We start from the raw sequence: 24,455 nt of genomic DNA, 5'->3' as shown, positions 1-24,455 counted from the left end.
TGAATTTTTAGAATTCCCCCGAAACCACTAGAAAAAGGACAGAACAGCCAACTGACAGTCTGCAAAGAGGGAAAAGGCTCGGGAGCTGCCATCAGAGTGGATGTCAAGGTAGGAACCAGGAACAACCAAGAAGGTGGAAAACAAATCTCCTGCCCAGAGGACAAAATCACCCAACATGCTTGTGAAGGACAGGACACCTCTAGCCTGCTTGCTCCAGTTTATGTCATATTTTCAGTGATTAGAGCAGGTGGATGGAAAATGACCCATTGCCTGGAGGCAACTGAGTGTCTCCAGATGGCAAGGGAAGGAGACGGGGGGAGGGAGAGTGTCCCAGCTCAGAGCTGGGGTCCTGCAGCTCCACAGGGAAACTGTGAGGGAGGTGAGAGGGGCAGGAGCAGGAAGGAAAAGGAAAGCGTGACCAAGGACTCTGTGTAGTTTACTGCAGCTCAGAAAGTCCCTGAGTGAGCTGACACCTTGCTTCCAGACATGCCATGAGGGCCAGCGGAGATGTAGGAGCCTTTTTTCATTGCCTGGTGTTCACGCTTTAACGAAACTTGCATTCAAAAGAACTTTTGGACCATTTTGGTGAGCTTATTATAGGAAAACAGTTTGGTGCTGCTCTGAAGCCCTATGCTCTCTCTCTGGCTCCTTTATCATAGAATCATGGAATGGTTTGTGTTGGAAGGGACCTTAAAGATCATCTGGTTCCAACTCCACTGCCATGGGCAGAGACACCTTCCGCTAGACCAGGTTGCTCAAAGCCCCATCCAACCTGGCCTTGAACACTTCCAGGGATGGGGCATCCACAGCTTCTCTGGGCAACCTGTGCCAGTGCCTCACCACTCTCTGAGTAAAGAATTTCTTTCTTATATCTATTCTAAATCTACCCTCTTTCAGTTTAAAGCCATTACCCCTCATCCTATCACTACACGCCCTTGTAAAAAGTCCCTCTCCAGCTTTCTTGTAGGCCCCCTTTAAGTACTGGAAGGCTGCTATAAGGTCTCCCCGGAGCCTTCTCTTCTCCAGGCTGAACAACCCCAGCACCCTCAGCCTTTCCTCATAGCAGAGGTGCTCCATCCCTCTGATCATTTTTGTGGCCTCCTCTGGCCCCGCTCCAACAGCTCCATGTCCTTCCCGTGCTGAGGACCCCAGAGCTGGATGCAGGGCTCCAGGGGGGGTCTCACCAGAGCAGAGCAGAGGGGCAGAATCACCTCCCTCGGCCTGCTGGCCATGCTGCTTTTGATGCAGCCCAGGATACGGTTGGCTTTCTGAGGTGCAAGCACCTTATAATAGGCAAGGTAATCAAAATCTTCCTTCCTTATGATAGGCAAGGTAATTAAAAAGAAGGGATAAGTCTTGGGTTTTCAGAGGTAAGAAGAGGTGAATTACAGGCAACAGTGTACAAGGAGTGAGAAGGAAATTCTCAGGGAAGAAAGTTATGGCAAAGGAGATGTGGAAGCATGTGGAGAAAACATGGAAGAGAGGGAGTGGAGCCGTGCTCAGAGCTCGTGAGGTGCAAACCTGCAGAAAGCAGTGAAAAATAGATGAGTGACTTTTGGGAGTCTTGGATGGGAAGGTGGTATCTGTGGAAGTGAATAGGATCCTATCGCCCAAATTCCTGGAATAAGAGTCACCCAGATATCGCAGGTTTTCTGCACATGAGGATCCTCAAGGATGTTTAATGCTGCAAAAAACCTGGCTCTGTATTTCCCCTAAATAGTCTTGCAACGCTGTGAAGAACAACCATGGACAGCCTTTCATGTGATTTGGGTTTTTTGAAGGTGGTAGTGGTGAAATTTCTCCACCCACAAACACAGCATCAAACCTTGCTCAGTAATACAGCGCTATCTTGAAACACATCTTTAATGTGGGGGCTTCACAGGACATTAAAACAGCACATGGCATCAGCTCTGGAGGAGCCCGTATGACAACACGCACATGAACTTTGTAAGGTGAAGGAGAAGATAAGAAGCAACAGAGGGAAAAGTTAGTGCTGTGAGCTGCCCAGCCAAAGCAGAACATACTGTGGCTTTGAGATTTGTGCTGTACCTTGCATGGCTTTGGAAAGGTCACGCATAAAGGGAGAAAATGGTTAGTAGCTAAACGCTACAGAAAGCACCTGGGAGGAAACAAGCAGACAGGAAGGGGTGGAGGCCTTTCTTGTAAAGGTCCCAGGGATTTGGGACAGAGGCAGGCACCTACAAAAGGCACCACAAAACCAGGAGAACCTCTTTGAAGGCCAAAGCAATTTTCCTGTTCCTGAAGCAGGGATTTGGTGAAAGCAGGCGTGCCTTTTGGTGAATGTGGTGGTTTCTGCTTGCGTTTGATGTGGTCAGAGGATCAGAACAACACCAAATGTGGAATGAGATATGAAGCACAGGTTTCCTGACTTCAAGGTGGTTCCCAGAGCAGGTGATGTGATAGCAGGCCATGTGTCCAGAGTGATGCAGTCCGCATAAAACAAACACTCCTTGCAAAGAGAGGAAGGGGAGAAGGTCTTGAAAGTGGGAATGAAAAGTGCACTTATAAAATATAATGAAAAGATGCAAAGCCCTGTAAATGTGCAGAGCTAGGCACGGCCAATTGGGCACAATTTCAATCTCAACTTTTTTTCAGTACTGCATTTAGTTATAGTTTCCTTAATTTATTTCCTTCGGCTGGGGCTGCACAGCTAGAAGGCGCGTCCCCTGGGTGGTGGATAGGGGATCCCTCTCTGGAGGGTGCACCGGATAAAATTGAAGAAGGTGCCGCGAACCAACGCAGCCTAAGGGAAGGCCACCCTGACAGAAAAACCACTGGCCCTCCAAGTCATGGGGGTTGGGCAGGAGGCCAACTACCTCCTGCCGGAAAAAAAATAAAAAGTTGCAGAAACAACGAGCATCAACTCGGAGATGGAGAAAATCAGTAATGAAGTGAGGAGGTGGAGATGGAACTGGATCGGTCATGTCTCGAGGAAAAAAACAACAGAAGACTGCGCTGTGGCCCTTGGGACTCCAGAGCACGCAGCCGCAGACCGATCGAAGTGGAAGAACGATGTTCGTGCCTTGTGTGCCTCCTGGCACTGAGAGAATTCAGATTCAGATTCAGATCCTTAATTTATTTGGCCTGTGGCACAGAAAGTCAAATGGCAAAAGGAAAGGAGCGACTGTGCTGAGGCTCATGCCAGGTCTGCCTGGTGATTAGGGAGTGCTGCGAGGGAAGAACTGGCTTGAATTTTCCTTTGAGGACTTCCCAGTCCTCCCTCACATCAATGGCTTTCACTGGATCCCAGAAAAGAAGAACAATTCTCAACGATGGGCAGAATCCCTAAAGATGTGCTGTGGAGAGCACATCTGACTCAAATCCCTTTGAATTTTAAGAGGAAACGAAGTGTGTTCCAGGCTGACCTTTCAAATCTATGTATAGTACTTTGATGTTGCTAGACCAGCGTCTGAGCACCTTCCAAATTTAAGAGTTTTGGCTGTCAGCTACCTTTCCGAAACAGGAAAGTTCTGCTCTCCCGTAACTGAGCTAAGAGCCCTCAGCTCCTTTTAGAGACAATAGAGAGAGACAATATTATTCAGTGATTCATCTGACCTATTTTAAACATCAACTTTAGGGAAACCAGAATCGTGACATACAAAAAAGGAAAAGGACCTGGTGGTGCTGGTCGACAGCCAGCTGAATATGAGCCCGCAGTGTGCCCAGGTGGCCAAGAAAGCCAACAGCATCCTGGCTTGTATCAGGAATAGTGTGGCCAGCAGGACCAGGGAGGTGATCGTGCCCCTGTACTTGGCACTGGTGAGGCCGCACCTCGAGTCCTGTGTTCAGTGTTGGGCCCCTCACTCCAAGAAGGACATCGAGGTGCTGGAGCGTGGCCAGAGAAGGGCAACGAAGCTGGGGAAGGGTCTGGAGCACAAGTCTTATGCGGAGCGGCTGAGGGAGCTGGGGTTGTTTAGTCTGGAGAAGAGGAGGCTGAGGGGAGACCTTATTGCTCTCTACAACTCCCTGAAAGGAGGCTGTAGCGAGGTGGGGGTCAGTCTCTTCTCCCTAGTAACAAGTGATAGGACGAGAGGAAATGGCCTCAAGCTGCGCCAGAGCAGATTTAGATTGGATATTAGGAAAATTTCTTCACTGAAAGGGTTGTCAGGCATTGGCACAGGCTGCCCAGGGAAGTGGTTGAGTCCCCATCCCTGGAGGTATTTAAAAGAAGGGTAGACGTGGTGCTTAGGGACATGGTTTAGTGGTGGACTTGGCAGTGCTGGGTTAACGGTTGGACTTGATGATCTTAAGGGTCTTTTCCAACCTAAATGATTCTACGATTCTATGATTCTATGAAAATGGCTTCTCCTCTCCATTGACTGTGAAGAAGTGTTTATCATATCACACACATCTGCATTTACTCAGCCCAAATTGTATCCAGAGAAGTAAAAACCCAGACTAATTCTCTTTATTTCATTGGAGTTTGACATTTAAATGTCTTCCAAATCTGTGTGTGGTTACACAGTCAGGGAAAGTAAATCCAGGTCTGAATTCCAGACTAACCTCTGATCACTGGATTATCTTCCTTCTGGGTCTGGTATAAAATGAGAAATGGTTTGTTTTTAGCTTCTCTTTCAGTGACAATGAAATTCTCCAAACAGGCCAATATGGTTTGAGTTCTTCTGCTCAACAGAGCATAAAAATCCCCAGAAGGTTAAATCTCAGTATTTCCTCCAAGTTAGCATTCTTCCTCAGAATTTAATTGCCTGATCATTTAAAACTTAATCCTAACGCTAATTGTCTCAAATTTACACCACACCACATCTATCTGAAGTCACATCTGTCCCGATTATTTTGCTTCAGATATTTACATTTGAATCTTGTCAGAAAGCTCTACAGCTGTTGAAGTTGTCATCCTCTGCCGTAGGTTAGATGAAGTTGTACAAAATAAGGTGAAAATGGTTTATAGGATTTCTTTGCAGTGATATCATTCAGTTATTAAGGTTTGTAGTAAATTTCTCTTCTAACTCAACTAAAACACCATATTTCCCAGGGAAAACAATCATTTTGCCTTTCTCTTCCTTTCATGTATGCCTCTTTTCCTCCATGTCAATTTTCTCCCCTCTTCTACTACAGCTTTTTGCCTTCACTGGGGAGGTGAAAAGGGGGTTTTCCACCCACTTCTACCTGTAACTGAACCACAGTTCCCATAATGAAGAAACAGATGTCCGATTCATCTTCCACACCCTTTTTGCTGCCTCAACACTCCCTCTTCAGTCATCCACCTCCATACGCAGCTTTTCCTGGCATTGCCTTCAAAACACTTTGAACAGCTCTAGAGCTCTTGACCTCTCCTGTCTCAGATCCTCTGCTCCCTAACTCCTGTCAGCCCTCAGCTACAAGTCTCGGAGCTCACTGCCTGTTATTGAGGTTCCCTGATACTCTCCTTTATAAGATCTCGGTTAAAGGTCCTAAGATCTTGGCAAACTCAAGCTGTAAGATAGTGACGTTCCTGAAGTTCAGCTTTCTGCTGACATATTCTTGGAAACTTCACTCATTCCTTGGTTGAAACAAGGAGATGAAAGAGATGATTGTTGCACAGGATAAAAAAAAAAAACAAAACCAAACCATTTTGGTAAAAAGAGGCTGTTCTAGTGCTGCTGGACTTGGAAGAGGAGCTTATATTTTAGAAGACCAGGTGTTTGCAGCAGTTGTATTTCCCTTGTTTTCTAAAAGTCTGCCCAAATCTGACCAATCTCTAAGCTCTCAGAAAAAAAAAAAACCAACAACATATATTTACTCTACAGAAGCTTCTTCTGTGCAAATAGCTACCATCTTTGAAGAGTCTGTCCTTACTGGTCATGCTCAAACCTTTCATTTTTTTTCCCATGTGCTCAAACCATTTACACTCATGAGACCGTGGTGCTAACCAGGCCCCGGCACTAATCTGACTGCAAAGGCATCGAATCCACCAGACCTCTGCGACTGCTCCGGTTGAAGACAGCAGGGACAAACATTGACCTTCCCAGTGATGAAGAGCTGTGTCTGGTGCTGCAACGAAGTTTTGGGACTTGGTATCTATTCTGCTTTGGGTGACCCAGACTCCCAGGAGCACCAAGAAAGAAGCATTTGAAATGGAAATGTTTAAAATAGGAGTAGGAAAAGGGAGAGGACTAGCAGGCAGCTGGAAATTTGGGATTAGGAAGGATTAGGAGCTGTGACAGAGAAATTGAGAAGGATCTAAATTTTCATGTGAGACTGTGACGGGGGGATCTGGTTGGGGACAGGTAGTCAAAGATACAGATTTGGAATCAATGCAGAGGTGACATACAGGCTGAAGAAGGGAACACATGGCCAGGGCATCCTCCTCTCTCATCTCTGTGGGAGCCAGCTCAGACCACTGGTGACAGGAACCAGCCCAGGTGAAGGAGTGAGCATAAAAAGAGGAAGAAAAGCCAGGAAAGAGGTGACTGGTTGTGGAAGGAGATGGACTGAGAAGCTTGGTGAGCGAGCCTGGGAGAAAGAAGATGTTATATTCACTGTCTTCTACAAGTAAATTGCAGCTTTGGTTAAAGTTTCATACAGGCAGGGGAGGAGTATTCCCCACTGAAACTGTGCAGGGGTGGAGAAGGGTTCCAGTTTGGTACATTCACAGCAAATCTGTGTACTGTGACCTCATGATTTTAATCTCTAATGCTTTCTTTTTTCTGGCTGGATGGGCTTTTTACTGTCTATGGCAGACAGGCTGTCCCCAGGCAGAGACCCACTCTTACCAGCCTCCTGGTTTAGCACTTTTATAGACACCTCTTGACTTTGACTTTACTAGAAAAAGCTCTCGGTGTTTGGACAGTCATCAGTCAGGGGAAAGGGCTGAATGTCACCTATCACCTTGTGGACAGACATAAATCCCACGCAGTTTAAGAGACCAGGGTCTTGTTTTCAACTTGCTGGTACCTGGACCACACAGCAGCTGGTGGATATTTCCATTTTTGACATAAATACAGTCCTTGGGCTTGACACTGTGTTTGACACAAAACTATGATTTTGTTTGTGAGAAGGTTTCTCCCTCATCATTTCTGTCTTCTTGAGAATGGATTACATCCAAACATGTTCTTATCTTCCTTCCCTTCCGAGGCTGGGCTTGCTCATGCCCATTGGTATTTGAAGAGCTGTTCAACACTGCAAAAGAAATGGAGCCAGCTTTGTTTCCAAGCTCTTGTTACTCACCTTCTTTATCTCTTAGCTAAAAGCTTTAATGGATCTGTTTTGCTAGAGCATTTGAGGTTGGAGGCTATGAAGAACTTCAAAGGTATTTAATAGCAGCTTTGTCACTGATTTTGTAAAAAGACCACATAGTTCGATTAAAAGTAAACTCTGCTCACGATACTGCATGGAACTCTGCTGATCTATTTTTACTGCATCACAAATAAAGCTGAGGAGAGGGGGAAATCCCACTGACTAAACAGGACGTGCAGGAAGCATGGAACACGTCTCCATCCTGTATTACCCAGGTATTCATTAACTCTCTGATAGCCAGTTTAGACAACACAAAGTGGAATGCCTCCAGCACCAGATGGTAGTGATGAGGAAGAAAGAGGAGTGCAGCAAACGAGATAAAACTTGGCAGGAAAATATACAGAGGAATTTCTGTTCGTTAGGGCAGGGATTGGAATCTGAGAGTCCTAAGTTTAACCATTCCTTTGTTGTCAGGAAGCGTCTGAGAAGCATAAGGACAAAGATAACTCCCATCCCTGGCTACATAGCTGGACCACCCTCAAAAACCCAACTATCTAGCGACGCAGTTTCTGATTTAGCTCAAATGATGGAGGGTCTGTGGTATAAGACCATGATCCACATGTGCTGCTGACCAGTGTGGGTACCAGACGGAGCCCTGTAGAACAGTTTAAGTTTGCAATCTCCAAATCGTTCCAAAGTTCAGAAATGTGAGCATCCTCTTGGCCCATGCAGCTTTAATTCAAGGCTGATGTACATTGATAAAACTTGTTAATTAAACAGTACCATCTGCTTTCTCCAATGTGTCCCAGAGCATTACAACATAGCCTCATCCTTTGCCACGAAGAACATTCTTTTATTTTTTTTCAATGAACAAAAGGCAAACTTAGGCACTAGTAGTGTGAAAGGTTTATTCTTTAGAAATGATCAGTTACCTTCAATATCTTTCTGGATGCACGAAAATGAGCCATCATAATGAGGAAAATATTTTTCCAAACTAATGAAAAGTCTCTCTTTGAGTGAAGCAGAAGAATTTTATTGACAAGGATCCTATATAGGCTTTCATACACTCACTGTGTAGATAGACAGATATTTTTGGAATGCATCTCCTGATGAGATATCAGGGCCGTTATTAATTCTGTCCGTCATTTTTATTGAAAGCCAAACAAATTGCATATAGTGCATGAAGAGCAAATGTAAACCTTCAGTGGCAAGAAGATCAAGATCAAAGCAAGCCATGCGTTCTCTTTTACATGCCTTTTAATATACCATGTTCTGCCTTGGTAAGAACATTTAGCAGGCACGTATCATGCACTAAGCATCAAAAATACATGCAGAACTCAGAAGCTGCAGACTTTGATTTCTGCGTTTATTAAAGAATACAATAGCAATGGTACTTTGTCTGTTGTGAAGTGTCGTGAGACCTGAAGCCACCATATGTATTAAATTCAGAGGGATCAGGTGAAATAGTGCATTAAATCCTGCAGCCTGTTCCCATTTCACCTTCAACCTACAGATCTTTCACAAAAGCAAGCATTCATTGCTGGGCATACGGTTTCCTATGGTTTGTCCCTTCAGCAACAGGATTTCTGGAAAAATCATGCACTGGAAAAATAAAGCAAGTGACTACAGTGAAGGTGCCAGTGTTTGGTATAAACATAACAAAAAGTCTCCCTGCACATCAGTCCAGAGGCTACAATTCTCCCTGTATCACAAGGGAAGATTATTATGGAAATTTGGGAGCAGCTAACAATAGAGATGAACAAACCCAAACCCAAACCCAAACCCAAACAAACCAAAAAGGAGCTATGGAAGTAACTTAGTCCAACCTAAGAGCGATCAAACAGGATTTGCTCAGGTCAGATGGGTACATGAGTCTGGTTGTTGCACCCCAATGGTGCTGGAAACCACAAATCCCAGCTGGGTGCCAAGCAGCCAGCACTACCCGGGCTGCGCCCGCTGCCCTGCGGCAGGAGACATAGGGGTCCTGGCAGCCCCCAGCTCAGGCCAGGTCACCCCTGAGTGCTGGAGATCCCTCCGAGGCTGTGGCAGAGGCAAGGTGGTGATGCAGGGAACTGTGCCCCTCTCATCAGTGGCAGCTCCGAAATAGTGGGATTGTGTGACCTAGTGGCGATGATATTTGAAACTTTGATTCCTGATTTAACTTGTGTTCAAATATGCAAAATATTTCATACCCCAAACAGAGGATTTCTACTAAAGTCTTCCATAAACTGACTTCACAGACTGTTTTTGTAATCTTTCCAGATTGAAAGAGTCAAAACTGGGAGGAAAAGGAGGGCAACACTATTTTTTATGGGGCAAAAGAAAAGATTCTTCTATTTCCAGATGTCTCGCAGCCCTTTCAAGTGTAGAGAAAGATATTATGACAGCAGATTTTATGATTCTTGGCTTCAGAATCACATCAAAATCGCGTTTTATCTGACATCAAAAGAATGAGCTGTTTTATCATCATGATGATGCTAAGATCTTGCGTCTGCTCTGATTAGTAACAACGCAAATAAGGCAGCTACAGAGAATTAAAAAATCACAGCTGTCTCTAGGCTTTATTTGTTGCTTATCAGCTTCGAAACAATCAGCTATATGAAGAAAGAGAACCAATACAGTGTTTATGTTCCAGATTAGAGCTTAATAAAAATGAATGTATACGACTTTTTCCCTAAGCTTGAAACTTGGATAATTTTGAGATTTTGCCCCATAAGACCCTCAGTTATTTTGATAGTATTACACTAAAAGCTATGCCCCAAAACTGTAATCTTAATTCAAGTGTTTCTTTCTGGTGAACATTAAAATAAAGATTAAAGTGAGCATGATGAAATAGGCCATCTATTTTGCACAAAATTTATTGCAGATTCTTAGCATTGCTCAAGCAGTGATTTAATTCATAATAATCCGTTTTGGGGGACCTCATCTAACTGGATTTCAGCAAAGCAATTGAAATGGTGCCATGTAGGGAATTATTAGCAAAAGGGTCTGGCTGAAGCAGAGACAAAAGGTGCTGAAAGAGGGACCATCAGGGTAGAGGGAGGTTATAAGCGCAGTTTCTCAAGAATCACTCTTAGCCAATCTTAACCAAATATATTCACCAGCAACACTTGCACAAGAAGGAGCACATGAATGAAATTTGCTGATGACATAAAGCTGGGAAGAGCAGCAGAATGTCTCACAGGAAGAACTCAGGGAGCCGATTACTAAGAAATACCCTAAAGATATTTCATTATACAAAGCTTAAGATCACACACTTAAAAGGGGATTGTTTTTCCTGAGTGAGGTCTGGTGGAAACAAAGAGACAGAAAGTCTGTTTTTATGGTGAAGCCCAGGAAACGTGAATTTCTAATGCAGATGTCTTCACAGTGCCTATACGCTTGGGTCCAGCCCAGGCAGTTAAGGTTTTTAGCACTGGCAACAACAGCAGGGGCCACAGGTACTTAGAAAAAATACGAGTATTTCTGGGTACCCATTTGTAGGCAGTTATTTCATTGCTACTGTGAACTGAACACATCTTATAGCTTCTTTCAGGTTATTCTCTCATTTTTTATTCTTCTTCTTCTTGTTAAATAATATTTTCCCACAGAAGGCAGGTGGCAGGCATTGAATGGTCCACCCATAACGGTGAGAGTGTGGCAATCCCCCTCCCACTGGGCTGTAGCCAGGTATCTCTGAGCATGGAGAGGGGTCCGGCTGAGCAAAGCTGCTCTCCTTGCACCTGCAGAACTCACTCAGCCTAACCCTTTATATCAGGGAAAACACATTTTGGAGTTATATCTGCGCAACCGATGCGTTCCCAGCATGAAGGGCTGCTTTTCGCCCACCCACACGCTCTGGGAAAGTCTTTCCTGCCCTTTCATTGCCCACAATGATCCCTCAGAAGGGCTGGCTGGAGAGAAGTGCTCCCACACGACTGGTGACATTTAAGCCGTGTGGCAGATCCCTTTGCGCACGGATCCTGCTCCCACCCGACACAATAGCAGACTTTGGTGGGTGCGGGATGAAGCCCAGTGTGACATTTTCTTCCACCCCACGCTTCTTTGTGAGAAGAAGCTTCTTTGGGAAGCTTTTGTGAGACAGCGGAGGCCAGAAAGCCCTTGTCGTTCCACCTGTTTCCGTAGTCTCTGGTCCCACGGTCGGTTGACCCTGCACCGCAGCGGTGCATACCTCCTCACGTGCTCCTTTCCCTACCAACAACAAAACGAGCCCCTGCGTGCTCCATTCAGAATGAACAAGACTGCAATAAATTGAGGTAAAACATGACTTTTGGACAGAGAATTTTGTTGAATGCTGTTGATAAGCAGTAATATTGTCTTCCAAGCAGGGGCACCATCCTCCTTCCCATGGGGACCAGAACACCACCACAGGAAGTTAAGTGAAGCATGGTCTGATTGGAAATTCATTAGAAAAATAGCCTTTTATAGCAATTCACAGAAACTGAAGCTTTGTTGAAACATTTGCACTTCGGTCACAACAACCCCATGCAATGCTACAGGCTGGGGGAGGAGTGGCTGGAGAGCTGCCTGGCTGAAAAGGACCTGGGGGTGTTGGTTGACAGCCGCCTGAACACGAGCCAGCAGTGTGCTCAGGTGGCCAAGAGGGCCAATGGCATCCTGGCTTGTATCAAGAACAGTTTGGCCAGCAGGACCAGGGAGGTGACAGTGCCCCTGTACTCGGCACTGGTGAGGCTGCACCTTGAGTCCTGTGTTCAGTGTTGGGCCCCTCACTAAAAGAAGGACATCGAGGTGCTGGAGCGTGGCCAGAGAAGGGCAACGAAGCTGGTGAAGGGTCTGGAGCACAAATCTTATTGAGGAGCGGCTGAGGGAGCTGGGGTTGTTTAGCCTGGAGAAGAGGAGGCTGAGGGGAGACCTTATCGCTCTCTACAACTACCTGAAAGGAGGCTGTAGCGAGGTGGGGGTCGGTCTCTTCTCCCTAGTAACGAGTGATAGGATGAGAGGAAATGGCCTCAAGCTGCGCCAGGGGAGGTTTAGGTTAGATATTAGGAAAAACTTCTTCACTGAGAGGGTGGACAACCATTGGCACAGCCTGCCCAGGGAAGTGGTTGAGTCTCCATCCCTGGAGTTATTTAAAGAACGGATAGAGAACATGGGATAGATGGACTTGGCAGTGATGGGTTGACGGTTGGACTCGATGATCTTAAGGGTCTTTTCCAACCTTGATGATTCTATGATTCTATGATTCTGATTTCAAACAAGTTTTTATCAGAAAGGTTTCTTTGACCCAGGTGGAAATTTTTGGTCAAAACCAAAGCAAGTGCTACTTGCCTGTCCCAGAATGATCAGAACAGCCAAGCCATTGGGTAGGCACCCTCTTTGCAGCAGGAAAGCACAAACATACCAGCCGAATAGGTTTTCTGAAGTGCACCTTATCCCCTCATTTTTAAGGATCTCCATTCTTTTTCATCACGGGAAGTTTTCTTTTCCAAGGATGGGCAGGAACAGAAAAAAAAAAGGATGGAGACAGTGGGAAAATACCAAAAAGGAACTCTTTTCTAGCTAGCTCAGGTTTAAACTCATCTGAACTACCCAATTTAAACCTACCCCTTTCTGTATGATGGCAAATAAATATAGTTCAGCTTCATCTCAGAAGTGGGACTTTATGTTAGAAAAGCCTTTAATGAACTTTTGCAAATGTGAACATTTTTGTCCTCTTCTGACCTGCCCATAGCAGTAAATACATCTGGCTTCAGAGGATATGCAAAAAAAAATCTAAATCATCATTAAATTAACTTCTTCATGTGGAAACCTGTGGAAAATCACCAAACCTACGATAATTTGGCATAAAATAGTTATAGGAAATTGTTTAGGATAAGCTGGAAGAATTTATTATACCTTATTACTGCTGTCACTCCAGTAAGAGCTAACAACCTTCACACTCCCATCACGTCAATATTTCATGAACACGCTCTTTGCATTGGAGTTGGACAGACTTGCCAGAAGAATACTCTCTCCTCACCAAATCGGCATGAACGGTGATTTCCAAAACTGAAATAAGTGCAAATGAGCAAATGTCAGGTAACATGTATCAGATATTTTCATTGTATGTGCTATTTAGATGGCGTATTTTATATCATGATCATTTGCTTGGCGAAGTAACTTCTTGTAGATCTCTGCTGATGCATGCTTATCTTTTAAAGGGAATTTATCGTAAAAAAAATAAATATTGTCCATAAAATGTTTGCAGATGAACATTCATTGTCTCCCCTAGAGCCACAATCACTTAATTACTGTTAGAGATCTTTAGATGAAAAACAGTATGAGATTGCTTCATGATTCAACCTATTCCCATTTAGTTCAAAATTAATCCACACACAAAGCATGACTGGTAATTTTATCCTGGGAATAATCAGTGTTGATAATAGTGTTTGGGGCATGCTAAGACGTTTCTCTTCTCTTGTTTAATCATTTACCTATAAAAGCCCACACTACCTTTAACAGCAGGCACAAAGCACATGCAACCTAACAGTCACCGTGTGAGACAGGAAAAACCACCTTCTGGGTGGAAGAGATCCAGTTCCTAATTCTGATGTCGCTGATTTATGCTTTTCCTGTGCCCCTATAGACAAGTCACAGTCTAAACTTCTCAGATGTGCTGCACACCGGCTTCAGATTTGGTATTTACGCACTCATTTTAAGAGGCTTAATTTACTTCTGCTCATTAGTTCATCATCATCTTCTATACCTAGTAGAACAGGGAATGGAAACGAACAGTATTATTCACAAAAACCCTACACACATGCACATCCATACATGCACATATATACACCGCAACCGATCCGCTGCGAATCTTGCTCCTGTGATATGAATCATATTGCCCTTTCGCTCTTTGCTGCTCTTCTCTGTCCACGCTTCCTTTTTACTCCGGGAAAGCAAAGAAGTTTTTACCCACCCATCATACTTTATCCACTCTTTGAAAGCTTCTCTTCTCAAGGCCTGTGCATATTGCATTGGCACGCTACCAAAACCCGCTAACAAACGGCAGATTAAGTGGAAACACGGAAAAGAATTTCAAGCATGTATTATACTTGCTTGGAGTTCAGCGTGCAACTTTTAAGACGAGGGCTGCCCTCTAAACAGGCAAGCCTGGGAATTCAGTTGCAAAACAATTACAGATGCAAGGAAAATACCTTTCCTCTGAGAAAGAAACTCGATGATATTCTGCAGTCTTCAGTAGACTAAGTTCACTGTGTGCTCTGGAAGAGCTCGGGATGGTCTGTGCTTTCTTGAGACCTTAGTTTCCATCTCCAGCACCGTTCTCTGAGGGATTTATATCATATTAACTAGAATTTTTCTTATGTCAGACTCTTAAAGATGCAGGAGCAGAAGACTGTAATCCTTCCCATTCACAACCACAACAGCCCCTCTATACCCATCTGCTGTTCTGCCTTAAGATACGAGAATAATGAGGCACTCGATTCAGTTCTGCAGATTATCAGCAGTCGTGATCAGCTGGACAATGAAATTTATAGTGTCGTGCCTGTATATAGTTTAGTTACTTGTGTTTCCTTGACGAACTATGCTGGCTGCATGGCTATCTATCTTTCTCATGATTTAAAGGTCTGGTTTTAAAAAAGCCCTTTTTACAGCATCAAAGCAAATATACTCAGAATGCAATTTCCAAACCTGCCTAGCAATGGCCCAACCCCACGCTGAATGAATACGCTGGCAAAATCTCCACCAACTCAGGTGGGTGCAGGTGAAATGTTGAGCTTTAGCACAATGATTCTGCCCGTGTTATCCAAGACTTCCTTTTCTTTCCAAAAACGATCTGGAATGTTTGCATAGGGTGTACAGTAGAAGGAGACTCTCTGATCCCTGATTACACTAAACTTGCTGCATACTTTTAAAAAAAAACAAACCAACTTGCTCACATTACTCTAGCTCATTTGCCTTCTGCACAACTCCACTCTGCCAGTCATCTCAAGAGAACAAAAGATCTCAGCCCAACGAAGCAACTGAGAACATAGGACCAATGGATGGGAAATACATCCCATAAGGCAGGACTGATGTTCTGAAGCCCACATAACATACCATGCACATCCAGAAATCAGGAAAGGTGAATGGACAGCAATTCCTCAATCAAAAAGTAGAATATTTCTGCACTCCAGTGTTCCTCAAAAAACTGTGACTCTCACTGTTGGCTTCAGAGGAACTTTTTTCTTACTGCATCAACTACGAGAAAAAGAAGATGGACCTGATTTATGACCTTATACTGACTGGTTCAAATTCCTCCATAGTTTATCGACCCTAAAGTTAATTGAAAAAATGTGCCTCTTTAGTCTAATAGGTTATTTTCAGCTTCAACTAATCTGAGCTCATGACTGGCTTTAGAACTGCAATAATTATATGAAAGCTAAGATTGATTATTACTGTCCAAAGACATGAAGTAATTAAGCCTACTGAAAAAAAAGTATTAAATTACTTCTGTAACAGGTGGAGACAAAAGAAAACTGAAGGAAAATAAACAGCATTGAGGATATTAATACATTTGTTCTGTATCTGAATGTCCTTCCCAATAAGTAACTGAAACGAGACTGAAAGCGCAACCCAAGTATAGCACAAATACAAGAATGTCTGCATTGAAATTCCGTAACTTTTCTTTATTCACTGTGATACATTCAAACAAAAGTGCTCCAGATAACAGCCATTAAGTAAAGGAAATTAAAATAAAAAGGCAGAAAAAGACCATCAGATACATATGCTGATTATTCATATTTCAAAGCATTAGTAACTGCTTGTATCTGAGTGCACCAAAAGCCCACATGAGGGTCCATGTTTTTGTACGCTGCACCAATAAAAATAATAATCATAGGCAGCTCTAGCAAAAAATGTTTTTCAGAACTAGAGCCAAAGATAAAGCACCATCAGGCATATGTTTACAAATGCCATAGTAATTAGTAGAGTGTAAGAAAGGCTTAGCTGAATTAACTTGTACAGCATAGGGAAGCTCTGCTTAGATTCATTCCTTCCCAGCTCTGCCATTTCACACCAGGGACTTGCATTTGCCCCACAACACCAAGCACCACGGGCAACTTGGTAAGCTTCAGGAGACAGGGAGAGATGGATGGAAGAGAGACTGGAACGGGAGCCAGTGTCTATCCTCCTATTTAAAAAAATAATATTGGCACGGCAGCACGTGCTTAACCATGTTTCTGCAATACAGTGGCACAATCCACCAAGAAACACTGTTTGTACGGACCACACTGACTTCCCAATGCTGTTTGCTGAGCTACAAGTATTTGGCTGGACTGATTTTACCTATAAAAGACAGTTCTTGTTTCAAACTGCAATTCTGCTACAGTAAAAATGTAAGTCATTGTTACCTATAAGAGACAGCAGGGCATCACTTCATAGCAAACTCAGATTGCACCCTATAATGTGGCTGAATTACTACCTGTACAGTAATGATACTACTGTCAGGTAGTGTGCAGAATTACTGAACTCTGCATTTGCCAAGAATTATTTGTAACTCAACAATTTGATGGGGAGGAGGATTCCTGCCCCAAACAACACAATAAACACAAGTCAAGATGCCACACAAATTATACCGTCAAAGGGATAAGATAGAGAGACACTTATAAATCTAGGGTCCCTCTACCTGGTGTATTTTTAGGTAGAACAGCATGGATCTTCAACAAAAAGGGGGAACACTCAGTAGAACCCTTGTCCTGCTCTCCCCTTTACCTGCTTTGCAGGCGGCAATTCAGATGACCAGCAAGAGCCAAGACAGGCTTCCCCTCTGAAAATCTGAGTTGCTGACATGAGATTTCCCTTAAAAGATCTAAGTAGGTCCTAACAGAAAACAAGCCTCTGTCCCCATACGCTTTCTATAACAGTATATTCATAGGGATCCTGCTAGGTGTAAGGCTATGCCCCAGCTGCTATATTTAAGCCCATATATGATTTGTGTTTCCCAAAGCAGGGCGCAATGGCACTGCTCATATGACCAACATCATCTTCACAGTCAAGTCCTTGCAACATCAAGGTCTGTTTGCTCAAAAAGCATTTTTCTTAACTATGTTACTAATAAAGTCTCAAATCACTCAGGCTGAAAGAAGGTTAGAAGTGTTATGCAGTTATTTACCCTTCACGCTATTTGTGTGGCATTCATCTCCCACAGCGCATGCCTTGCCCTTTTCACACTCCCTTTCTCATGCAGGAACACAAAGCTGTAATGTTTGGGTTGCAAACACTATTAAATGCCCCTCTTCAGCCCCCAACAGCATAGAAATATTTTCTTTTAAAAGTTCAGATCAAAGCATTTCTACTAATCCTAGGATTTATTAAAACAAACATTGTAGGCATGAGATAGTCAACAGCGTCCCTTTTATAAGATTCTTTGGAGACAGTTCTGATTTCGTACTGTTTACTGATCCGCCCCTAATTAATCTTCAGTTGCTCAGCTGCAAATTCAGCAAGTCCACCTGCTCCTTCCCCACCCAGCAGACGTTCCTTTCTCCCCAGTTTCGAGCTGTAATGACAGCACCACACAGCCCCTGTCCCGACAACAAGGTGGCTTGCTTGAAAAGCTATATATCATATCCTGATGTTACCAGATCGTATCACACACATTTGCAGCAGAAGTCTAGCCTGTCCTCAGATGAGTAATTAAAACCAGTCATTAAGTGCTTTCAAGGAGTTTCATTGTCTTTATCCTTCCCTGCAGTCAAGGTAGTTGCCTTTGATCCAGTAACAGATCTGTGCGTATTTGAGGGGTGTGATGCGAACAGCTACATTGAAATCCTGTGGGGTGCCATTCATGTCCACCCACTGATGGCCTGAAAATATTCCAATAATTTTACGCTCCCATTTGTGATTCTGCCTCTTCCACATCCTCACGTACACCCCAGATCCACTCGCACCCGGCTGGGCATCGCACTGCTGGTACAACAGGTCATATGTTTCATCTTTGACATCACAGAAACGGTAAACCAGGTTTCCCGGACGATCGTTGTCATAACCAGAGAAGTGAATCCTCCCTCCAGGCAAGTGTCTTGCTGGTGGGCTCACACCTATCTTCATAAACTTTCTTTTATGAGGCTTCTTGAGCTCCAGCAGGGCATAGTCATAATCCATGCCAATGTCATTGGCATTGCCTTTGATCCATCCTTTGGGGACATGTGTCCGTTTCACTCGGATCCACTGGAATTTCATTTTCTCAGGCATTGCTGAGTTGGTGATATTGGCCCCTTTGCTGCCATCTTTCAGTTTGGGCTTTAGGAACCCCACCCGCAGTTTCTGAGCTCCTTTGACGTAACTCTTGCCATCATGGATACAATGAGCGGCAGTAAGAACATGCTTTTCAGCCACTAGTGTCCCTGTGCAACCTGTAGATAGCTTTACCGATGTGGAGAATGGGTAATTCAACAAGAAGTCTTTCCCAAAAATGCTAAACCTGCTGTCATAGCCATAGATCTGCCTCTTAGTTCGAGATTTGCCTTGAGACCCATCACCGCTGTTGCTCAGAATATATATGCCCACTTCAGTTTCAGTGAGGCTCCCATTAGCGTACAAGGTTTCATAGGACAGGTAGTTCTTCACTTCTTCGTAAGTTGGCAGCGGAGAACTTTTGTGGCACGTTGGGCCACAGGGAGATACCACTTCCAGTCTGGCTTCAGCATCAAACTGCGGTTTGTCCAAGTTAAGGGTAGACTGTGGCAGGATAACTGGAACTCTGTAAGATGGCCAAGTTGGCTTCCAGTGGGAACTGGAGGGCATCACATCTTTAGCAGCACACAAAAGGAGGATTAAAGTGGACAAGCCTGCCATTCTGAATGCCGGTCTGTGGAAAGCAAAAGGAAGTCCAGTTACTCATCCAAACGTGTTGCAAGATTAATCTACCTTGCTAAGTAATGGCTTGATAACCAAGTATAATATAATAAGGGTCAAGCGATTTGAATGGAGCCAACTATCGTTAAGTTCTTCAGGCTTCTCAGCATTAAACTAATACCTTAACAAGAATCCTAAAACAAGTATCCCAGGTCAACACTGAAACACTCTGCATTTAACCTTTAGATGGGCTGAGCCACCAACTCCCAGTTGACATCAGTGGGAAATTATGGTATTTGTCTTCACACAGTGTAAAGAAAATTCAGACTCTGTGTAAACTGCATTCGGAAACCATAGCTCCTGCAGAGAGTAAATGTGTCTTACTTCAGCTAGATTACAGCATTCTCTGAAACCTCCCACCTACTCTCTGAGTCCACTGAGAGAGGTCCTTAAATCACCTCACACCGTTTGCTGTCTTAGCCAGAGACATCAAGGTGATGGTAGGAACAGCCAGGTGGATGAAAAAGGTAACCTGAACAGGAGCTGGGTTGCAGAACACGACCGCACGGGAGACTCACTTCCCCTTGCAACTCACACCAGAGGAAGGTTTCTGCTCCATGTAGCATTCGCTCTCCCCTAGGCTTACATGAGAAAGGGTGATAAGATTACACGAGGGCAGCTAACGAAGTAAGTTTACAATTCTTGAGGGAATTTTCAGTTAACATACTGGCTTATTCCTTTATAAACTCAATTAATTAGAAATGCAAACCAAGCCCCTCTGAGCACAGGGAGGCAAACGGGACTGTAAATGTGTTTATGAACCCCAGGCAGAGTGCCTCAGACTGCAGAAAACAGCGTGCACTAGTACTGTGTCAAGAAAATGTGTAACTTTAGTTTATTTGAAAATTAGCCATACAGCTGAATCGCTGCAGGAGGCATTGCGCCCTGGGCAGGAAGGCAGGCAGGATCTCCCTCATACAAAGATTATTCAAACAAAACTTCACAATTATGTTGAGCTTACACATATTTAAAACCCTGCTGAGGTGACACTGATCACAACTGCAGGATCATTCCTGAAATACCTCAAACGAGTAAACCAAAGCAAGTCATGCAGGAGATGACCACAGCTATCTAAGAATGAAAAAGAAAAATCCTTCTCTCCAAGGCTTTTTGTAGGAATACTCCATCCCTAAGATGCACTAAAAAAGACTTCTGAAGCTACAGACTGCTGAAGTCCAAAGGTGTCCAACTCAAATATTGGGCCTGGATTCTTCCATTGTTGGTAGCATCCTCTTTGGGAACAGAGGCTATAATTAAAGCACACAATGTTCAAAATATCAATTGACTCATGCAGGATATCAAAACATTTCCATTCCAAAAAACAGATGCAGATGAACAGAGCTGATGCTACTGATGCCCACAGAGGCAGGTACTGACTCTTCAAGAAGCAACCAGACATTCTGTTGGTAATTTTTTTCATTAACAAACAGGACATCTTTAAAGGGATGTATTTTTTTCTAGAAGGGCTAAGCTCTATAGAATGTGTTGTTTTATACCTAACAGGCAAGTCATGCGGGAAAATACAGGTAATATTAAACATGAAGCAAAACTGCATAATTTTGGATGTCCCAAAATTGGAAAATACTTGCTTATGTATTCAAGGAAAACCATCAGCTCCTCTGGGTCCTTCCATGGCAGAGATTAATATTTGATGTGGCTGAGTTTTGCAAGCTATCAAATGAGATGATAGTCTCACGTTGGTATAAGGATGGCCTGGGGAACACACGCTGTATATCAAATACACTTGTTGTATAACAGTGATTAGGAAAACACAGAAAAAGAAGGTAACAGGGACAGATGATACCACTCCATCCCCACAAAGACAATATACACTAGCATTACTCAACTGTGAACTGTCCTACTTGTGACAGTGAGGGCTATATGCAGAAATCTTTACTGGTCTCCCAGTTAGAAAATGAGAGCAGACTAAATCACAGTTCTGCTGTGCATTAGGTAGCAGATCCCGTTATTAAGAGCACATATTTATAAGCAGTCTGCTCTCATCTGCTTCACACCAAAGTTATTTCCACAAATTACATTTGAAGCTTTCCTGGTAGACAGAATCCCTGTCTAAATTGCACCACCCATGCCACTTCTTGGATCTAAAAATCATTCTTGCTAACTGAGCCAATGCTGGCCTTTGGCTGGTTTATTTAGCTGGCAGGGGAAAATTAGAAGTGTCTTGTCTGTTGTTATTTGCACAAGCAGCAAGATTCCCTCGTGCTTGTCAGCACAGGAACCTGACAAAGGGACTGCGTGCCCAACAGCTTCTCTGCTTCCTCAGAGAGCATCATCGGGGCTGAGAAGAGAAATTAGCTCTCCCTGCAACCTGCCCTCCCTCATCTCCCTACCGTCACCGCTGCAGCAAGGCCAGCACTTTCCCAGGCAGTTTTAGACAGTAGAGGGCAGCCGCCCAATGAAGAGAACAAGACAGGAGCTGGGACTCAAGTTGGTCCCCAAAAAAGGCTTCAGAAGATGGTATCTGTGCCTGCGCTGTGCTCTGTAAAGCAGTACTGACTCGGCTTCACGTCTCTGAGCAAGCCTTCCCGCACCCCTCCCCTGCTGCCTCTGTGCTACGATCACATTGCAGACATATGGGATAAAAAAGCCTTTTCATCAGTTACAGAACTTTTCTATTATTTAAAATGTTATTAAAACCTAACAATAAGATACAGTTGTGAGTTTATACCTGACCATAGAACCTAAACAGTGCTCACACACCAAGGCATTTACTGAACTCTTTGTAATCGTATCTTATCTGGAGACATAACTGGTACCAAATCAGTTCTGGGCTACAATAAATAGAATAAATATGTCTTATTTATTAGTGCATAGTACTTCTTTCTGTGTAGATCTTTCCTCTTTAAAAAATAAAATGGTTAAGCAGAAAAATGAAGGAATTTAAAAAGTAGTCTAAATTTAAAGAGACCTACCAGTTAGCCTCTTCTTTCCTTTTCCTTTCTCTTTTCCTTTTTGTTTAAAACAAAACCAAAAAGCTGAAGAAAACAGGGTTAACACTCTCTACGTTCAGCTGCGTACCTGTGGGTGACCCTGAAAGACGTTCTCAAACAGAACAAACTCGTAAGAAGCGAGTACTTCCCTGAACGGCTATCACAAAACGATACTGAATGAATTACGATGTGCTGCTCTACTGTAGTACTGCTCTTCTGTTTCTATTTAAACTGTGTCATAAACTCAATCCACCCTTTGACTCAGTACAAAGCCCTGCTCTGATATCCAGCCTAGGAACCCCCTAGAAAGCGGTTTGTACATAATCACACTTGCTAATGGCATTAAAATTTAGAGAATGGAAACAGTGACAGCCACCCCAGGGCTCCCCACGCCGCTAAAACACTTTACAGACACATTTCCCTGCCTGCTATGGGCATTCACGCCTTGAGATAGATGTTGGTGAAAGAGAACTGCCTTGTTCAGGACGGACATGAATCATTTTCTAATAAGCAAGTAATTTTTCTGGAAGAGTTCACTACTTCAGGGGTGGTTCTTGTAATAGATGGTTAAATAACAATAAATCTTGGAACATACAGTATGAAAGCCTGTGAAGCAAACAGTCTCCATTACATTTTGAAATGAAGAAAGTTTTTCCACAGTGCTGGAAGCCAGAATGGCAAAAAAACATGGGGGGGGGGGGGGGGGGAAAGGAAGAAAGAAAACCAAGAAAGTACAAGACAAAAACCTGCCTCAAACCAAATTACAAAGGTGAACTAAATCACTGTCACTGCCGTGCCAAAATACCTTGCCTGCTTTTCATAATCACAGAACTTGTTAAAACACAGGAAAAATAATGGAGCCGTGCTTTAAGAATGACAGAAGCCTTACTGCCATTAAAATCTAACGTCTCTATTAGCCTGCCTGCGATGCTGAGTGTGTGAGAGTTACGCTGCCTCACCCGCTAGACTGAGGGCTGTAAGAAGAGATGCCTCAGAAAACCTGCAACAAACTTTGGTACCGGCAGGCCAGGGCGTCTGTTAACATATACAACGGGCACAGCGGGTATTTTGACACGTGTGTCAGTGACACACACACACACACACAGAGGAAAGGGATCATATTATGTGCTTACCACTTAGTCCAATTCCTATAGAATAACTTTACTGCCTCCTTTCGCTCTCTTTCCTTTCCTCTTTCTCTCTCCCTGCATGTAAAGCAGCTTCGGTTTCACTGTACAAGAGCAAACTGGGTTACAGGCAGACGGTGATGGTCAACTTGAATAAAACGGCAAGCTGTAAGCAAGGACATGAGTCCTCAGGGCTACCAAGCCACCTGGGCGATGCACGGCACCCGGGCAGCCGCGCAAGCGGGGTCTCCGGTGGGACCTCACCGAGGGCTGCCGCTGGCTCCAGCAACCACTTCACTGAAGAGATGGTGTCATAACATGTCTTAGAAACCCAAAATACTGATGTTCCCAGTCACGGTGAGGAATCAAACTACAGGACCGCAGCGGCTCAACCGGAGAGCTGCTTCTGACGCCTCGCCAGCGTGAAAAGCAGCGAAAAGGCGAATTTTTTGTCAGCGGTTTCCTCCCCAGGCGCCCCTTCGAAGTCAGGCACCGGCACCCGCGAGCAGCGCTGCTCGCCGCTCCGGCCGCCCCGGCGGCGGGTACCGAGGCGGGGAGAAGCCCCCTTATCGCTTTTGTTCGCCCGCCGCCGGAGAGGCGGCGCCGGCTGCGCTCCCCTCGATGCCAGCGGGGTTAAAAATTAAGCTCAGCGAGGAGGGCTCGCCCCGAGCCGGGACAGAGGCTCCCGCAGCCCGGCCGGCGGCAGCGCCCGGCGGGGACGAGCCGGGCCGGTGCCCCGCAGCGCCGGGCTCCCCGCGGCTCCGCGCCCGCCGGCAGGTGAGGCGCTGGCCCCGGGGCACCGAGGGGCGAGAACGGCCCTCGCCGTCCTCCCCGCCGTCCCCTTGTCCCCCGGGGTGACCCGCACCCCGCGGCACGCTCCCGACCGGCGGGACCCGCTACCTACCCGCTCCCCGCGGCGGCGGCTTCTCCGGCAGCCGTCAGGCAGGTGGCGGGGCCGGTCCCATCACTCCCGCCGCCTCCGCGGGGCTCGGGGCGCCTCCCCGCTCCCTCCCGCCGGGCGCCTTCCCTCAGAGGCGCGCTCCGAGCGGGGCGGAGCGGAGCGGGGCGGAGCGGCGCCTCCCGCAGGTGGCTCCCGCCGCCGCCGCCGGCGCCGAGCCCCGCTCCGCTCCGCAGCGCTCCCGGCGGCCCAGCCGCCTGCTGCCCGTCCCACCGTCCGCCCGCGGCCGCGGGGGGCCGCGCCGGGCGAGGCCGGGGCCGAGGCCGAGGCCGTCCCTCCGCGCAGGCCTCCCCCCGCGGGCCGCCGCCCCAGTGCACCCTGTGGGGCGTCACCCCCTTTTTTTCCTCTTATACTGCTATTTTCATGTCT

General features: G+C 45.2%; 1 protein-coding gene across 2 annotated transcripts; it reads right to left on the bottom strand.

The window, feature by feature from the left end:
- Window positions 1-15,816: 15,816 nt before the first annotated feature.
- Window positions 15,817-24,166, bottom strand: PRSS23 (serine protease 23). 2 transcript variants are annotated; one of them, XM_082337667.1, is made up of 2 exons: window positions 24,033-24,166; window positions 15,817-19,003 (listed from the first exon to the last, which is right to left on the bottom strand). In XM_082337667.1, the coding sequence occupies exon 2, from the start codon at window positions 18,988-18,990 to the stop codon at window positions 17,872-17,874; it is 1,119 nt and encodes a 372-aa protein (XP_082193793.1). In that variant the 5' UTR covers window positions 18,991-19,003; window positions 24,033-24,166; the 3' UTR covers window positions 15,817-17,871. The 2 variants fall into 2 exon arrangements, with proteins under 2 accessions (XP_082193793.1, XP_082193794.1); XM_082337668.1 differs by lacking the exon at window positions 24,033-24,166 and adding an exon at window positions 23,135-23,258.
- Window positions 24,167-24,455: the final 289 nt, after the last annotated feature.

Source organism: Platalea leucorodia (assembly GCF_965183815.1).
Source record: "Platalea leucorodia genome assembly, chromosome: 2".
NCBI classification, from domain to species: Eukaryota; Metazoa; Chordata; class Aves; order Pelecaniformes; family Threskiornithidae; genus Platalea; species Platalea leucorodia.
The sequence above is the reverse complement of the archived record's forward strand: the minus strand, read 5'-3'. Positions and strand labels throughout refer to the sequence as shown.

Bases quoted from the DNA above. Each gene is read 5' to 3' on its own strand.
- PRSS23 (XM_082337667.1), bottom strand. From the start codon at position 18,990: ATGGCAGGCTTGTCCACTTTAATCCTCCTTTTGTGTGCTGCTAAAGAT.